Genomic DNA, 18,640 nt, shown 5'->3' with positions numbered 1-18,640 from the left:
TATTAAAATCCTTGGCACAGCCGGGAATCTTGTATATGAATGGCATATAGTGTCATGCCTTGAATTTCTGTGGAAATGCTCAAAGAAGTTCTGTATGGCAGATTTACCATTCCATTTCACATGTTTTGAAAGCGATATGATGTTGTTTCAGCTTCGTTGGAGTGAAACATCTTTCCCGCTAACGTGTAGCCAACATGGCATCGTGAAGTATACATTCACTCTTGTTGATGAAGAAATTGAATGATTCCTCATAAATACGAGGGTCGAGTCATAAGTCATGGCAACTATATTTTTCTCGCTAACAGGAGAAAACACAGCAAATCTAAGATATGCATTTGGAAATATAGGGCATGTACTTATGCATAGTGCCTGAAGACAAATTCTGACTTCAGGAGATTCTCGTAGGAAAGTGATAGAACACAGGCCATTGGCAAACATTATTACACAAGACTATGTACAAAGGACAGGTCTCCAATGGTTACAGACCTTCTAAATAATCACCCAAGGTTTCCACTTTGTATTGCCAGCGGTGGTATGAGCCAAGATTTTAAAGGAAAGACGGAGTCTCCAAGCAGAACTGCACCGGGAAAAGGTCTCCAGCCATTAGCCATCCTATTGTTCAAGCCACTTAATCTTAGAACCCTAGCATCGCTGACACTGCCAGGCCAATTCGCATATACATAGTAGAATTCTAAATTTGGCCCACATACTAGCATAACATACAAGGAATGTTTCCCATGTTGATCAACAAATGCCGGTTCATATGCACTTGGTGCATCAATTTTGATCAGTGATCCATCAAGTACTCCACAAACTAAAGGAATACCACCAAGTTCAGTGAATCTGGCAACTACTTCACCACAGTCAGCTGGCCAACGTACAACATCCTGAAGAACAGTGTCATCTATAGCAGTCACAACTTGGTGCACAACTCTGCAGACTGTTGCTTTTGCAACACCAGTGTAGTGCAATCTAAAGCTGCTGTTTTGAGGTTAGTGCTTCATTCCTTGCAGTGGGAGATTCTAAGATATTACCAATCCTATCAAGCACATATTCAAATGTTCTGTAATATAACCTACAGTAAATCTCTCATTGTATTCATATGATCGTTCCATACCAGTATAGGCTGTTCTTGGGATGGCAAATATACACTCTCTCCTCATCACTATTTGTATCAGAGTCAACCATTTCACTGATCTTCACAATTTTATGCCAATATATCACTAATAATATGGAATATGAGTCAAAATATACTAACAAAAATAATCCCAATAATATGAGTAAATTTTATTAGTTATGTTGTCTATGAAACAATTTACTAATATTATTAGGAACACCTACTAATAATTTTGACTCAAACTAAATACTAAAATTATTAGCTAATTTTATGAAACATAATTGGTTTTTACTAATAATATTAGTGAAATATGATTTATGAAACTGGGCCCAGTAAAGCTTGAACCTTTCATCAGATGGTCTGTACTCATAATATGGGATTTTCTAAGCTATGAGTACCGATTTGATTCACAGCTCTAGGTTCACAATTTTCGCTACCTCATCACACCGATGAGTATATTCTTTACCTGCCATGGCCTTACATGCACCCACAATATGTTCCACTGTCTCAGCTGTTTCTCTGCATCTACTGCTTCAGTCGTCCCTTCACTATTGTTATTTCATCTCTGTGTTTTCCAAATTCGTACGTTTCTCGTCGCCAGATGTTTCATTCCAGGCTTGTGTCTATGCCATACACCTGTCAATGTCATATGTTGCGTACACACGTTATGTGAACTGCTTAGACTGGTTCTGATGGTTTGGTCAGCTTCCGCTTCGAACGCTAGCGTTGTGCCACGTGCTGGGAGCCATCTGGTGGTGAATGAACGTACCATTTCCACTTCTATTATAACGTCTAAATTCAAAGAGTCATTGTTTAAGAAGTCTTTCTTGTGGTCAGTTGAGATTTCTTCTGAGGACGCAGAACACAGTTCTCTGCGAAACGTAAAAAATTTCACCTTATTTTCTTGACACAACATAACCCCAAAAGCCAATACAGTATCATGTCTACAATATAATTACACATGGTCAGATAATGACTCTCTTTTCGTGAACATATCCAGCTTAGGTGATCAAGATGAAGTTACTGCTGATTGCCTCAGTTCCAGTGATCCCAAACCTATACAATGTTTTGAAGAGCTTTTTACAAATGATATGTTGGAATATATCGTTGAAATGTCAAATTTATATTCCTTGCAAAGGAATCACACCCTTGATCTCACTGTTGACGAGTTAAAAGCTTAAATGGCTGTTCTTTTGATGACCGGTTATTTAACTCCCAGATACATGAGAATGTATTGGGAAACAAAATCTGTCACCCACAACAATTTAGTATCAGAATCTATGCGTACAAACAGATTTTTTTGAAACAGAACAATATTTACATCTCTGTGACAATCTGAATATACCTGAAAATGACAGATTTGGTAAAGTCTGGAAGTATTTCGATATAATACCAATATAAATGGTCCGTTATTGGACATTATAAATTTTCCAGCTAACTCATTCCTGGCTGCCAGAGTTTTGCACCTCCGCTCAACTCTGCTTTTATAAAAGGTTTCAACAAAGTACACTCTTCTCATATATCCATTGATGAAACCATGGTACCCTACTATGGAAAGCATGGCACAAAACAACACATCCATGGGAAGCCGCTCAGATTTGGATATAAGCTGTGGTCTTGTGCAACAAGGTTAGGCTACCTTATCAGTTTTCAGCCATACCAAGGTTCGAGTAGTGCACCTCTCGCAAAGCAAGAACAATATGGATTAGGTAGTGGTGTTGTCCTTGAAATGGAAAGCAAACTTTCAAAAACTAGGAGACCCTACAACCTATATTTTGATAACTTTTTTACCTCACTTCCACTACTGACCAAACTCTCCCAAAATGGAAGTGGTGGTACAGGAATTCTTAGGGGGAATCGTACTCAAGGCTGTCCTCTTGTAACCAGCAAGGAACTGAGGAAGAAAACCAGAGGGTCACTCTCAGTTCAAGTTACTGATTCTGTAGCTGTCATCAAGTGGCATGATAACAATGTTGTAACCATTGCATCCAACTGCCATGGAGTAAATCCAATCTCCAAAGTTGAGAGAATAGCTACAGTAAATGGAAAGCGTATGAAAGTGCTAGTTGACTGCCCATGTGCAATTGATAAATATAATACTTATATGAGCGGAGTAGGGAGATGGGACGACAATGTCGATAACTTGAGAACAGCACTGCATGGCAAAAAATGGTGGTTCCCTCTGTTTGCCTTTGGCTTAGATGCAGCTTGCCAAAATGCATGGCAGATTTACAGGGCATCAACACCAGGAAAGGGCTCGACCTACTGTGATTTCAGAAGGAACATAATGCAAGTGTATTGAGGTCTGTATGGGACAAAACCTCAACAAGGTGTCAATCGGGGATCAGTAGCAAAACGAGTGCTACTTGAAGTTTGCCTATCAAATGATTCAGAAGAGCATGTGCAGGAAAAATGTTCACAGCGACGATGTGCCTTGTGCCATGAAAGAACGTGCCTTCTATGTAAGAAATGTAAAGTTGCTCTTCATATTCATTGCTGGTACGAATTCCACTCCAGCCACTGACTGAAAATGTGCTTCCAGTTCACATGGTGCTTTTCTGATTTTTAGTTTGAACTGTTCACTGGGCAGTGTTATAGAGTTGTAGAGAAATGATGTATGCACATTGCCCAACGCACCTGAAGGTGACACCCCCTCCATTTGTCACCATGATGACTTACAAAATGTTTTGCCTTGAAAATAAGTTTTTCTAAGTTCAAATAAAGTGTTTTATAGAAAATCACTTGATTTTTATTTTTAACCTAACTTTGGGAATTGACGGGTTAATTGGCACTTTATTTAATTCCAACTGCCACAACAGCATCTTGCCTATGTTGCGCCCTGACGAATCCCCTTCCAAAATTGGTACCGATAAAACAGTACCACTGATCTCTATACATGGATCGCTGATGGCAGCTCTCCGCTGCAGGAGAAAGTATGTCAAGTTGAGCGCGCGATCCGCCATGTTGGTGTACCTATCCTAGAGCTCTCCTTATGGGGAAGCAATGATAATATTATCAATTTTAAATCGCAATTAATGGCGCATTGGAATCATTAAAAATATAGGGACATGTTCACTCAAAGCATAAGAACATTGGGAACACTGACACGTCATTCCAAGGTCAGTAAATCTCCGGGATAGCAAAAAAATTGAGTGTATAATAACGGCCGACAAATATTAACTTAGGTGCTGAATACATGCAATTAGCGATCGGTAATACAATAAGAGTGATAAACAGTTTCTGGAGACATTGATGTAAATTGTATAAATGTATGCCATGAAATTATGCATTCTTAAGGGGAGGTATGACTGAGTTTTTCGTATTTTGAGCCAAGGACTCGGTTTTCTTTTTATTAATAAAAAATAGCCCAATTCTTCCTCTTTCAGAAAATGTATTTATTTTAGAATTCCGGCTCGTTTAAAACTTGAAAAGCCATTTAACATGAGCCTACAGGATATTTAAAAGCCCAGAACCACACCCACTTCTCCTGCAATGGCATAATATTAGTTTACTGTGTGTTTTTCGCTGGATATTTAAGTATTTCGCGGCGTATTTGCCGTAGAAGTACACCTGGGCATGCTGACAGTCACTTTTTTACTACGTAATCAATACAATTACGTTATGTTAGGAAATATTTTAATTTGACTGATGGAGAGAACGTTGTACCTATTCCAAATAGTACTAAATTTATATTTGCCACACATGTATACTTTGATAGTTTAAATATATTATGTACCGTATTTGTATTATTTACATTTAGGAATGCGTATTTGTGTCAATCGTAGTACTACAAGCATGGCTCCCTTGTTTGTTTATATTTTACTAACATGCACAAGTAACGTGTGGTTTCAATTCCACGTGGCGCAACAGCTCCGAAGGGCCGTGGCCTACCAAGCAACCGCTGCTCAGCCCGAAGGCCTGCAGATTACGAGGTGCCATGTGGTCAGCACGACGGATCCTCTCGGCCGGCATTCTTGGCATTCTAGACCGGGGCTGCCATCTCACAGTCAGATAGCTCCTCCCAATTATTATCACGTAGGATGAGTGGACCTCGAACCAGCCCTCAGATGCAGGTAAAAATCCCTGACCTGGCCGGGAATCGAACCCGGGGCAGGCATGCTACCCCTACACCGCGGGGCCGGCAAGTGGTTTCAATTCAGCGAGTGAAATATCTAAACTAGTGATTTTTCATTGACGTGTTTCATCTTAATTCCTTTATAAATATGTGATTTATAGCGTAGAGTTCATAGTGCGTCGTTTTAGTGTATAGAAAAATGGTAATTATAGTGTTAACCACGTAAGGCCTAATCACGCCACCGTAACGCTTAACTGATATGTAAACACATCCAAATATTACACATATATAGTGATACTTAACACTTTTCATACATAAAGGAAATATTCCAAGGGAATAGAATTTGTCACCATCTTGTATAGTTTAAATCATCATCATCATCTGTTTACCCTCCAGGGTCGGCTTTTCCCTCGGACACAGCGAGGGATCCCACCTCTACCGCCTCAAGGGCAGTGTCCTGGAGCTTCAGACTCTCGGTCGGGGATACAACTGGGGAGAATGACCAGTACCTCGCCCAGGCGGCCTCACCTGCTATGCTGAACAGGGGCCTTGTGGAGGGATGGGAAGATTGGAAGGGATAGGCAAGGAAGAGGGAAGGAAGCGGCCATGGCCTTATGTTAGGTACCATCCCGGCATTCGCCTGGAGGAGAAGTGGGAAACCACGGAAAACCATTTCCAGGATGGCTGAGGTGGGCATCGAACCCACCTCTACTCAGTTGACCTGCCGAGGCTGAGTGGACCCTGTTCCAGCCCTCATACCACTTTTCAAATTTCGTGGCAGAGCCGGGAATCGAACCCGGGCCTCCGGGGGTGGCAGCTAATCACGCTAACCACTACACCACAGAGGCGGACATAGTTTAAATCAATTAACCATAAAGAGCACGCTTAAATTGGGATTTAAAAACACTCCGTAATGCTCTTCTTATGGAACACCGCCTTGTTTTGCCCTACATCAGCTTATCGCTCAGAGCTTGATGTTGGTGCCACACCTGGCCGGTAGAAACATAGCGAGCGACCTCTCTATCTGTTTGTATGCTCGAAGGAACTAAGCATAAACAAAGTAAGCGCGCTCCTGGCGGTCTACTGTACCGTGCGCTCGCTGCCACCTTACTATGCCAGTCATCTTCTATTCGGCTTACTGCTACCCAGGCTACCAGCCATCCATGTATAGAGATCAGTGAACAGTACTTACAATACTTTCTCGAACAGAATCATAAAAAGTAACCACTATGGGATACAACTTGGAATCGGTATCATTGCTTCCACAAGTAACAATGTCCTGTGTTGCAGTGCGCACCATCTCATTTAGGACACAAGTTTTTGTGTGACCACAACCATACTTTTTTGCAATTTCCAATGTAGGAAACATCTTTCTGAACGAAGCTCCTGCATAATCAGTGCACTCAATGGAATGTTGTGTTCCACTAAAAAAAGAAAACACTCAGCCTTTATTACATCATAAACATTATCTCCAGCTTTACCAAAGAACTGTTTATTTTCTGATTTAAAATTATCAGGATGTTTCTTAACACACTTTACATGATTAGTCAGGTTGTTTTTGCTGCTATGTGCTTTGTTAATATCACAAGAGCACACGGTAGAAAACGCAAATTGCCGGGCTGAGTGGCTCAGACGGTTAAGGCGCTGGCCTTCTAACCCCAACTTGGCAGGTTCGATCCTGGCTCAGTCCGGTGGTATTTGAAGGTGCTCAAATACGACAGCCCCGTGTCGGTAGATTTACTGGCACGTAACAGAACTCCTGCGGGACTAAATTCCGGCACCTCGGCGTCTCCGAAGACCTTAAAAAGTAGTTAGTGGGATGTAAAACAAATAACATTATTTATTAGAAAACGCAAATTTGTCACCTTTTCTCGATTTCAATATACATGGGAAACTCAAAGAATAGGTTTCCCTAAACACCTAACAATAATCCTTTTTCGTAGATTTACTCATGATTACCAATAAAATTCTGAACACAATTCACGTTACTCCACAATTACATAACATCAGCTTCGCAATACGTGGCAACAAATATGAAGCAAATTAAGCGACGAACATAATTTCCATGTTTTTTCGTAACTACAACATAACGTATGCTTTGTAATTCATGGTGAAGAACAAACAAACTATTTTTTATACAGGACGGTAAATGTTATCAAACAAATTAATGCAAGGAACAAGTGTGCGGTTATCCATGAGTCAGTCTCTTTCAACACAAACAAATCGATACCGATCGACTGGGAATACAGGATGCGTCCTGAATACATTGAATATTCGCTGGTCACACAGTGCGCATCGGCGGCATGCGGAAGCTTGCTCTGGCGCGAATTTTAAAAGGAGGATCTTGGTATGTAAAATATTATAGTAAAACTGTAAAACCCACTGTCTTTCCGTCAATTTTACAGACAAACCATAAAAGCTGGCAGGCATGAACACCTTACTGCCTTATTTTCCAAGGGCCTTTTGATGAATTTTAACTTCTGGTATGAAAACTTCATTATACCATTCGGTAAACAGAGCAGCAGTCATCCAGGCGTCTGATAGACTCTTAAAAAGGAGGGGAATGTTTTTCACATTTTTGATAGCCCTGGAGTTCTTTGATTTGCCTATCAACAGCAGGGTTATTTTGTGGTTTCCCATAGAGTTAGCACAATTTACCAGGGTTACATGGTCCTTACTAACCTTATGGCAAGGAGCACTACATTCCCGTTTAGAAGCTAAAGTTGTTAGCCTTCCAAATAAGGCCTGTCTCTGCATTATATAAAAATTCAGGGTCATAAGGCTTTGTTTCAATTTTTAATTTTTCTATTACATTTTATACTCCTTTATGGTCTGCTGACAGCTTCTCGCCACTTAAGTCTAGCTCAAACATACTGCGCCATCGGGCCTTGCCTTAAAATTCTGAAGCCACCCATTACTCCCTTAAAAGAAAACAAACCTATTTTCTCGGCAAAATGTTTTGTGTTTCCGCAAAAGATATGTCCAGAAAGAAGGCTTCCCAGTGCTTGCTGCTGCAAAATCCACTTGAATAAAGCCTCTTCCAATTCTTTGTTTTGTGCCTTTTTCATAACTTTTCTCAACAAATCCCCCATCTTCACTCTCAAAGACAGATACAAAGTTTAAAATAGAAGACCTGTTGTTTGTTTTTTCCTTTAATATTTGAAATTGTTGATGTTTCCATACCATACATCTCTGCTAACTGCTTACAAGTCACTCCTTTGCCTATCTGTTCAGTGACCTTTATTTTGTCTATCAATAAAACAACATGTTTCCTTTTAGAAGCCAAACTGTACAGTAAAACAAAATCCTAAACACGCACAAAACAAAACAGAACATGGAATAAGGAAGGTAGCAACAAACTAGTTCAATACAACTGAACACCAAGGCCACACTGACAGTAACAGACAATGCAAGATTGGTGAATCATCATCTGTGTATGTGCTACCACTACACTTGTTTTACAGTAGGAGGGCCAAGTTCAGTGCACAAATACTGAATAGTCATTGTTCAGCAGAAGACTGTTTCTTTTAAAAAACAATTTTTTTGAGGTCTTTCTCAAAGTGATCCTGATAACTGGCAATCTGTATAACCGGAGTTTGGATAATTGGAGTTATATTGTATTTGTAATAAGTAAGGGGCAGATTTTAATGACGTCATATTTTTGCTTGAAAAGGCATATTTTGGGCAAATTTAAGATATTGGTCATATTTCTGCTTGACGTGCAATAATGTAGTATTTCCTGTCATATTCTAAGGATTTTCATATTGAGTGAATTTTTGTGGCTAGCAATTCAGCAAGGGGATCTTGCTGTAATAGTATTACTCTGTATGCAGAAATGGGCAGGTAACATACTTAGCTAATGAACTGGTATTTCTGTTTCCTAGAAAATAAAGGACTGTCTGGCTTGTTGTTTTGAAACCACTTCTTCAGTGTAGTTTCAACATGCGTAAACCAAAGTGTTCAGAGAGTGTGAAATTAAGGCTGTTTGTTAAGGAATTTGGAGAACAGAATTTTAGTAGTGATGGTGTTATTTTATATTTTTAAACTGTACAAAGTGAAAGTATGTGCTCAGAAATGTTTTAATGTGCAACAACTAAACATCAGAAGTGCTTAATAAAATCTTCCATGGCAGAGAACAGGCAACGTTTGCTTTTTGAAAGGGCCTCATGTACAGCTACTGCTCCGTCAGACAACAGATCGGAATTCTAAGTATCTCTGCAGGGTGATGGTTACTTCAAATATTCCCTTGAAAAAACTGAACAATACCAGATTCAGGTCCTTCTTAGAGAAGTATATCAGTCAACCTATTCCCAGTGAATCAACTTTCAGAAATTTTTATGTCTTGAGTTTCTATGAAGATGTTTCAAAGAAGATAAGATCTGAAGTTTTCAACCACAAGACGTGCATTTCATTAGACGAAACAACTGACGTAAATGGGAGGTACTAGCTAACGTAATTATTAGCATTCTGAAAGATGACAAGCCTGGTAAAATGTTTCTCCAAATGTGTGCGATTTTAAAGAAAGTAAATCATCCCTCCATTGCAGTGCTGTTTGATGATGCTATGAACTTACTGTGGCCAGATGGGGTAAGAAGAAACAACAAACTACTTCTTGTAACTGATGCCATCCTGAACATGAAGAAGGCAGCCAAAGGACTAAATCTCCTTTATCCGAAAATAGTCCACGTAACGTGCCTTGCCCATGCTTTGCATAGAGTGGCCAAAGAGGTTTGGATCAACTACCCTGAAGTAGATAAGTTAGTTGCAAATGGCAAGAAAATATTCCTGAAGGCTCACCTTCGAGTTCAAAAGTTGGAAGAAACTGCTCCTACCCAGCCTCTTTCACCTCAGCCTGTCGTTACTTGTTGAGGAACTTGGCTTGACGCTATTCAATATTACTGCAGCAATTATGATTCCTTCAAGACGGTTGTCAAGGAATTTCATCCTTGCGATTCATCATCTGTCAGCATTGTGCAAAATTTGTTTACTTCTGCCAGCTTGGTTGAAAATTTGGCATTCATATCATCAAATTTCAGTATAATACCAAGAGCAATCACTCGTCTGGAAACTGTGGGGCTTCCACTAAGTGACACGTTGGATATCGTGAAGAACATTGAGTGTGATTTAAAGAAAGGGAAGGGTGAAGTGGCTGAAAAAATTTCTGAAAAACTGAAAAGAGTGCTGTTCTCAAATGAAGGTTATTCTATGCGTTGAAAGATAATTGACATTCTTTATGGACACCATACAACATTTTGGGATTTTCAGCAGCAGTTTTCTCCGGAGGACATAACCTTGTTCAAATTTTCCCCCATAACATCGTGTGATGTCGAGCAGAGTTTCTCCAGGTACAGAAACAGTCTGCCTGACTACCGAAGAGGGTTCGAGTTCAACAATTCGAAAATGCACATGATCATCCAGTGCAATTTCACTGCTGGAAAGGAACACTAAGACCAGGTATGGATATTTTTGTCGTCATTTTTATAGAAATTTGCCGATTCAGAACTAGTTAAATACTTTATCATATCATCATCCGTTGCTAATTATTTCTTGATTTTTCAGGATATGTGTGCTGCCATATCTGAAGATAAGAAAGAACTTTGTGATTATCAGAAATTGAATGTAACAATCAAAACAGACAAATTTTCATTTATAGACCTATGTTACTAAATTATAAAATGAGGTAATTTTTTCCTTTTTTGGTCACACATTAAAGATATTTGGATTATATTTGCTTGCATATTTCGAAGATTTTTAGGTCATTAAAATCCGCCCCTTAATAATAAGACTGGGTACAATCATCATGGGAGGACGAGATTTGTTTTATCGAAAGGTACTTTTCATTCATTGAAGAGTTGGTATGGATATTAGAGCTCTGATCTCAGATTTCAGATAGGAAAATAACCAGATACATCTAATATTTCCTTAAAATCAGGCTTCTTAAATTTTCAATTGGCAAACATAAAATATTACATTATGCAGAAAATAATACAAAGATAGGTAACATAATGATAAAACGAACTAAAGATTCAAATCAGGCACAAAAAGAAAGAAAAAAAAAAGATTGGGTAATGGGGATGTTATATAATGGACAATGAACTATAACAGCTATGAACATCGTGGAACACCCACAGCAACATTCAACACATCTACTTGATATAACACCTACCTTCATGTGTTATTACTTCTGTTCCATCTATAGGATTTGTTTTTCCAGGAATATTCTTCCCAAAAGATAAATGTCTAATGCGATGTGACGTATTAAATGATGATGAAGAGAATGGCTGAACATCATGCACTGAAACATATCAAAAACATTATTTATTCCAAGTAGCCTATACAATTCAATAACAAGGATGACTTTAGATTCAATATAATACTGTTCTAATAATATGGCACAGTATTTCTTACGACTATCTGCATCACCATCACCAGTACAGTGTTTAAAGTGCACTGCTTGAGTGGAAGTATATGCAGTACATATCAGCATTTAACAGCAGTTTTCATTTCTGTTAGCACAAAATTATAACAACAATCTGTCTACATTTCTATAGTTTCAGTTAACCTGTTACTCTTATTATTTTAAAGAACTGTAGTATAGTATTTTAATAGTTAGTATATTGCTTGTTTTAATGTCATGTAATCCTTGTTTTGTATATGTTATTTTGTTCATATTTACATAACATTTCATATTATGGGTAAGGAATGTAGGTTTAAGGACAGTGGGTGTGAATAGGCATTAAGGAGTATGACAGAAGAGATAGAGAGTTTAAAGGAGATAATTAAGCTTATAACAGAGGACAGGATACAGCAAGTAGACAAGAGGCAGGTGAAACGATCCTGTTCACCTTGTTCCACCTGGGAATGGACCTTCAGCCTCCTAGCATCGCATGGAAATCCTCGCCATCCTGTGACTCATCACCATGTTCATGCTCGGACGTGCACTAAGTAACATCTCAGATACTGCTACCACACAAACTTACTTGTTACCTTTTCATTTCATATGCCAGTGAACTCACAAGGTGACAATGACGTCACATACATCTTTGAAACTAGTGTCCTTCTGGAACCATCTGTGCAAGATGCAATTATGTTATGCCCTCTTTTTTCTACTACAGTGGGTGAATCACCTAAACCTTGCATCCCAAATATTTCTGAAATGGAAGCTGCTACTGATGTGCTGTTTTCACAAAAATGACGTGTAACCAAGGGCTCATAATTGTAGCCCATACACAGATTTTAATAATTATTATGATGTGTATTTATTTTAGAAAGTTAGACTACAATTTTTCAAATAGAACAATACCTATTGAATAACAAAATAAAACTAGAATAAATCAGAATGTCAATGTGTGTGTTTTTTGTTTGTTTTTTAGTTCAAGTAATTTATGGGCTATTGTCGTTTGATAACTGTAAATATCTGAAGTTGCCTGCTCCATATGTCAGCACTACCTTCAGAAAAAGAAAAAAAGTGAATAAACAAATTATTTGGATTCTGAAGAAGAAAGAGAATTGGCTTTCAAAGGTTGTGTTCAAAATGACTACCACCAGCTTCAATAAACTTCCAGTCTGTCATATAAACATCAATGCATATGTTCCAGCATTTTATCAGAAATGTAATTTCATATCGTCTGATGTCGATATGTCCAACTAAACAGTCTCTTAGCTTTCCCCAGAGAAAAAAATCTGAAGGTGGTAGTTACCGTTTTAAGAGGAAGTAAAATGGGCAACCATCCTTATTAACACTAATCAGGAGGGAAAAATAGAAGGGGTCTGACACTTTAGAAAATGAAGCTATCAGCCAAAGGAAGACAAGGGCCACGAAGGGCATGAAAATGAAAGATGCCCTATGCCTCGTTAAAATAACACCGATGGGGTTGGAAAAGAACATGAGTTGACCGAGGGATTATTAAGTTAAAAGAAGGTATATAATGGTTCCACCTTTCAATACTATTAAAATAAGAAATGTAAGTTTACATTCCTATTTAATTAAAATTGGTACCGGTTTTGACCAGTATTCATGGTCATCATCAGCCAATTACAAATAAGTGTAAAACAATGCATAAAAAATAAAATGCAAAGTTTAAATAATTCTGTTTGGTTTCTGCTAGTGAAGCACTAAAATCAATAAGGAGCTCTGTGCATTGAAATATAGCCAAAAAACACAAATAAGAAGCAGAGGTAAAAATGAAGTTTAGATGATGCTGTCAGATGCAGTTTATGGAGCACTATAACACATAAGGGAGCACTGTGCATTGAGCTTTCAAAGTTATGTAGAAGTTTGAAGTCAAATACGTATTTTTAGTTGTAGTTTATGAGGCAGTGTATAATTTTAAGTATCGGTAAAGTGTGTCTATGAAGAAGTCTTAGATCAAATACGTTATTAAGACATATATGTTAGATAGTACTGTGTGTGAAGAAGAATCAAATACGCACTTAAATGTAGTACAGAGTAAGTACTTGAAGAGTTCAGTTGCAGTTTATGAGGCACTGTATAATTTTAGAGATAAGCACTGTGGAACAATAGATCCAAATATAATGAAGAAGTCGTAGATCAAATACGTCAAATACGTATTTAAAAGTACAGAGTAAGTTATTGAAGAGTTCAGACAAAGTTTATGGGGTAGTGTACAATTTTAGAAATTAGCATTGCGTGTTGATAGATCCAAAAATTATGTAAAAGTCATAGATCAAAATATGTACTTGAAGTACGGAGCAAGTTCTTGAAAAGCAGATCGGCACTGTGCTTCCAAAAGTTACGTAAGTTAGATTAATGAAGTTATTGAAGCATATGACATAGAAAAAACAATTGTGAAGAGAAAACAATATTAAAAAGCGCAATATTGGAACAGCTGAGGAGCATAAATGACATAGCGTGATGTATCTTGAAGGTCAATCTTAAAATAGCGTAAAGTATAAATTTGAAAGTTAGAGTGGTGAAAATCATTAATGTGAATTAATTAGGAGAGTGGAAAAAAGATTGTAAACTTAATAAGGAAAGAAAAGTTGAGGTGGAAAAATAAAGGGATGAAAAGGGAAGTAAACGAGGAAGTGAAAATGGTTGGTAGGAACCATATAAGGTCTGGAATATTAAATTTGGGTTTGTAAAATTAGCAATTTAGATGCAGCGGATAAGGAAGTCGAATAAGATGAATAAAACAATTTTCAGTAGTGTTTAGAAGGGGGCCTTTTTTAATAACTTTAAGTATTTTTAAGTCTTTATCAATACTGGAGAAATTATGATTAGAATCTTGTATGTGTTGTCCTATTGCAGAGTATCTGTTTTATTTTATGGCATTGATGTGTTCAGAGTATCTGATATTAAAGTTACGTCCTATCTGTCCAATATACAAAGAGTTACAGTTATTGCATTGGAATCTGTATACTCCAGATTTAGAAAAAACATTACATTTATGAATTGAGTTAGAGTTGTGTAATAAATCAAGATTTCTGTTATTGATTCTGAAATATATTTTTATGTTATGTTTTTTAAGAATGTTCATTATTTTATAAATGTTTTGGGATAAAGTAAAGGTGGAAAATGCAGTGGGTTTGGTTTTATCTTTTGTTAATGTGGTATTGGGGCTGTGTTTGAAGTTATTAATAATATGATTTATGAAAGAGTTGTTAAAGCCATTTAATTTTGAATAGTAGAGATGGTGTTTAATTCATAATCTTTTTTAGACATTGGAATATTAAAAGCACGAATAATTAGGCTATTATAGGAGGCTTGTTTATGTGCTTGTGGGTTTATAGAATCTTGCCGGATAGAGGTTGCTGTTAGAGTTGGTTTTCTAGAAATTTTATAAGAATAATGGTGTCTGGTAATAGTTAAGTCAAGAAAATTAAGGGTTTTATTATGTTCAGATTCAAGGGTAAATTTGATGTTAGGGTCAATGTTGTTAAGAAGAAGAGTAGAGTTAGCACTGGATAATTCTTCATTTAAAATAACTATAGTATCATCAACATACATCGTCCAAAATAAGATGTTTGAGAAATTATTATTAATTTTTGTATTTTCCAAGAAATCAAGATATATGTCAGCCAGGATGCCTGACGCTGGTGAACCCATAGCTAGACCATCTTGTTGGTAAATGGTGTTATCAAATGTGAAAAAGTTATTGTTGATTACTAATTTTAATATGGACATGAAGTCCTTAATTTCTAATTTACTCAGGTGACTGACTTTATGTAAGTTATTATCAATTATGGGTAGTAATTTAGAAATTGTAATACTGGGGTACATCATTTACAATATCAAAAGAATGAGGAGAGAGATTTGGTTGAATGTCAAAAGTTTTTAATTTTTCAATTAATTAGGAAGTGTTTTTGATAGAATTAGATAAAAATCAATAATTTTTGATAATTTTTTTTTGGATGAATTTAGAAATGTTGTAGAAGGGGCTAGGTCTGTAACTGATGATAGGTCGGATCGAAATGTTGGTTTTATGAATTTTCGGAAGGGCTTTGGCAGTAGTTAGGCCTGGATTCATGTTTAATAATTGGGTTTTTTCTTGATCTGTGAATATAAAAGAAGTGTTTCTTAAGGTTTCTTTAAGCAGACGTTGGATTTTACTGGTTGGGTCTTTTTTAATTATAGAAAAAGAATTGTTAAAGAAATCTTTAGTTTTAGATTTATGTAGTCGGATTTATCCATTAAGACAGTTGTGTTGTCTTTACTAGCTTTGGTAATGATGTTATTGTCATTAATTTTCTTTTTAAGATTTGAAATTATTTTTATAATCAGTAGTTGATTGTTAACATTAATATTGGAGACAGTGTTATTGTTATTTTGATAAAAACTTTTTTGAAGTTTCTTTTTACATCATGTCTAATTTCATTTTGATGTTCAATTGGCATTTTATTTATGGGTATTGCAGATTCAATTACTAAATTAGTGGCAATGTTCGGTGTTTTCTTATTTTTGATTTGATTTTTATGTGGTGGTGGTGGTGATTAGAGAAATTTTCATCAGGTTGTTAAGCCTGTTATCCAGGGGTTGTTGTTTAATTGATAATTCATAAAAGAATTTGTCAACTTGAGTTAGGAAGAGGTTCCATTGTGCACTAGGGAGAAGACTAGCTGCAGTATTTCCAAGTGTGTTTCATATAATCTGTCGTTTAAAAATGACAGTTTTCATTTTTTAGCCAATTTTTTTATTTTTTGGGTTTTTAGCACGTGAGAAGAATGTGACTTTCTAACACAACCTTGAAGAAATTTAGGAGTAAGATTAAAGGAAATGCATTGTTTTAGGAAGTCGATGTCCTTTCCTAATTTAGCAATCTTAAGCTTTAAGCTCATAAAATGGAAGACTTTTTGTTTTGCTTGGTTAGCATAATCATTAAGAGATAAGAATTTCATCATATTGAAGTGAGTTCAATATTAAGTTGAAAGAAGGTATATAATGGTTCCACCTTTCAATACTATTAAAATAAGAAAATTAAGTTTACATTCCTATTTAATTAAAATTGATACCAGTTTCGACCAGTATTTGTGGTCACCATCAGCTAATTACAAATCAGTGTAAAACAATGCATAAAAAAATAAAATGCAAAGTTCAAATAATTCTGTTTGGTTTCTGCTAGTGAAGTACTAAAATCAATAAGGAGCTCTGTGCATTGAAATATAGCCAAAAAACACAAATAAGAAGCACAGGTAAAAATGAAGTTTAGATGATGCTGTCAGATACAGTTTATGGAGCACTATAACACATAAGGGAGCACTGTGCATTGAGATTTCAAAGTTATGTAGAAGTCTAAAGTCAAATATGTATTTTTAGTTGTAGTTTATGAGGCAGTGTATAATTTTAAGTATCAGTAATGCGTGTCTATGAAGAAGTTGTAGATCAAATACGTTATAAAGACATATGTTAGAGAGCACTGTGTGTGAAGAAGAATCAAATATGCACTTAAATGTAGTACAGCGTAAGTACTTGAAGAGTTCAGTTGCAGTTTAGGAGGCACTGTATAATTTTAGAGATTAGCACTGCATATCAATAGATCCAAATATAATGAACTCGTAGATCAAATACGTCAAATACGTATTTAAAAGTACAGAGTAAGTTATTGAAGAGTTCAGACGAAGTTTATGAGGCACTGTATAATTTTAGAAATTAGCACTGCATGTTGATAGATCCAAAAATTATGTAAAAGTCTTAGATCAAATATGTACTTGAAGTATGGAGCAAGCTCTTGAAGAGTAGATCAGCGCTGTGCTTCCAAAAGTTACATAAGTTTGATTAATGAAGTTATTGAAACAAATGACATAGAAAAAGCAATTGCAAAGAGAAAAAATACTTAAAAAAGCAATATTGGAACAATTGAGGAACGTAAATGACGTAGCGTGATATATCTTGAAGGTCAATCTTAGAGTAGCATAAAGTATAAATTTGAAAGTTGGAGTGGTCAAAATCATTAGAGATGTTAGAAAATGTGAATTAATTAGGAGAATGGAAAAAAAGAATTTTAACTTAATAAGGAAAGAAAAAGTTGAGGTAGAAAAATAAAGGAGAAATAAATAAAGGGAAGAAAAGGGAAGTAAATGAGGAAGTGAAGTGGTGGATAAGGAGGATGGGTTATAGGAAGTGGAAATTGTTGGTAGGAACTATATAAGATCTAGAATATTGAATTTGGGTTTGTAAAATTTGCATTTTTGATGAAGCGGATATCTCTGAAAAAACCTAATATTTATTCGACTTCCTTATCCGCTGTCGTCGTCGCTGCCACCACCACCACCACAACCACTTCTTCTCTTCTTCTTCCTGATACGTTTCTGCTTACACAGGTCGTTCACAGAGCGTCTTCCAATCTTCTCTTTTTTCCCCAGAGTCTATCGTTCATCACTGTCTCCCACTGTAGTCCTCTCCGATTTACGTCATCTTCTACCTGCTCCCTTGATCTTGTTTGTGGTCTTCCAATAACTGGTCTTCTTCCAGATTCTGTCCATTCCAGAGCTCTTCTTGGTAATCTTTCTTGTCCCATTTCAGCCTATTTCTCTCCATAGTTTCTTTTAGAGGGTTGGTCTCGAGTGTGTTTCGTATTGTTTCATTTATCTTGTCCCTCCTCATTTTACCCTTTTACACTTAACCCGTACTGCAAATACACTAATAACTAGAGGTACTTGGTTTTTCCCAAGTGTGAAATTGTGAAATTTATGTGAAATTTTACAAATCCCTTTTACACTTAACCCGTACTGCAAATACACTAATAACTAGAGGTACTTGGTTTTTGCCAAGTGTGAAATTGTGAAATTTATGTGAAATTTTACAAATTTGGCTCCAAACACAAACCTATTTACATAAAGCAAACTCCCAAAAATAACTGACAAAATTGTATGAAGTCATGTAATGTGAAGTCAATGGCAGAACATCTTCGTTTCAATCTGAACACACTAGAGCAAAGCCTATCAAATATCTTTTCGTTTAGCTTTTATTGCTGAAAAGGGGAAATTTT

The 18,640-nt window shown here is 36.6% G+C and overlaps 1 protein-coding gene across 1 annotated transcript in view; it reads right to left on the bottom strand.

Moving 5' to 3' along the window:
• The window catches only part of LOC136871819 (endoplasmic reticulum-Golgi intermediate compartment protein 3), a 138,726-nt gene that overhangs the window by 61,481 nt on the left and 58,605 nt on the right, over positions 1-18,640 (bottom strand). The window contains exon 8 of the mRNA XM_068227218.1: positions 11,359-11,487. Coding sequence (XP_068083319.1) covers positions 11,359-11,487 — 129 coding nt within the window. The remainder of the gene's footprint in view (positions 1-11,358; positions 11,488-18,640) is intronic.

The sequence above is a fragment of the Anabrus simplex genome, chromosome 4 (genome assembly GCF_040414725.1).
Source record: "Anabrus simplex isolate iqAnaSimp1 chromosome 4, ASM4041472v1, whole genome shotgun sequence".
NCBI classification, from domain to species: Eukaryota; Metazoa; Arthropoda; class Insecta; order Orthoptera; family Tettigoniidae; genus Anabrus; species Anabrus simplex.
This window is presented reverse-complemented; position numbering and strand designations above follow the sequence as displayed.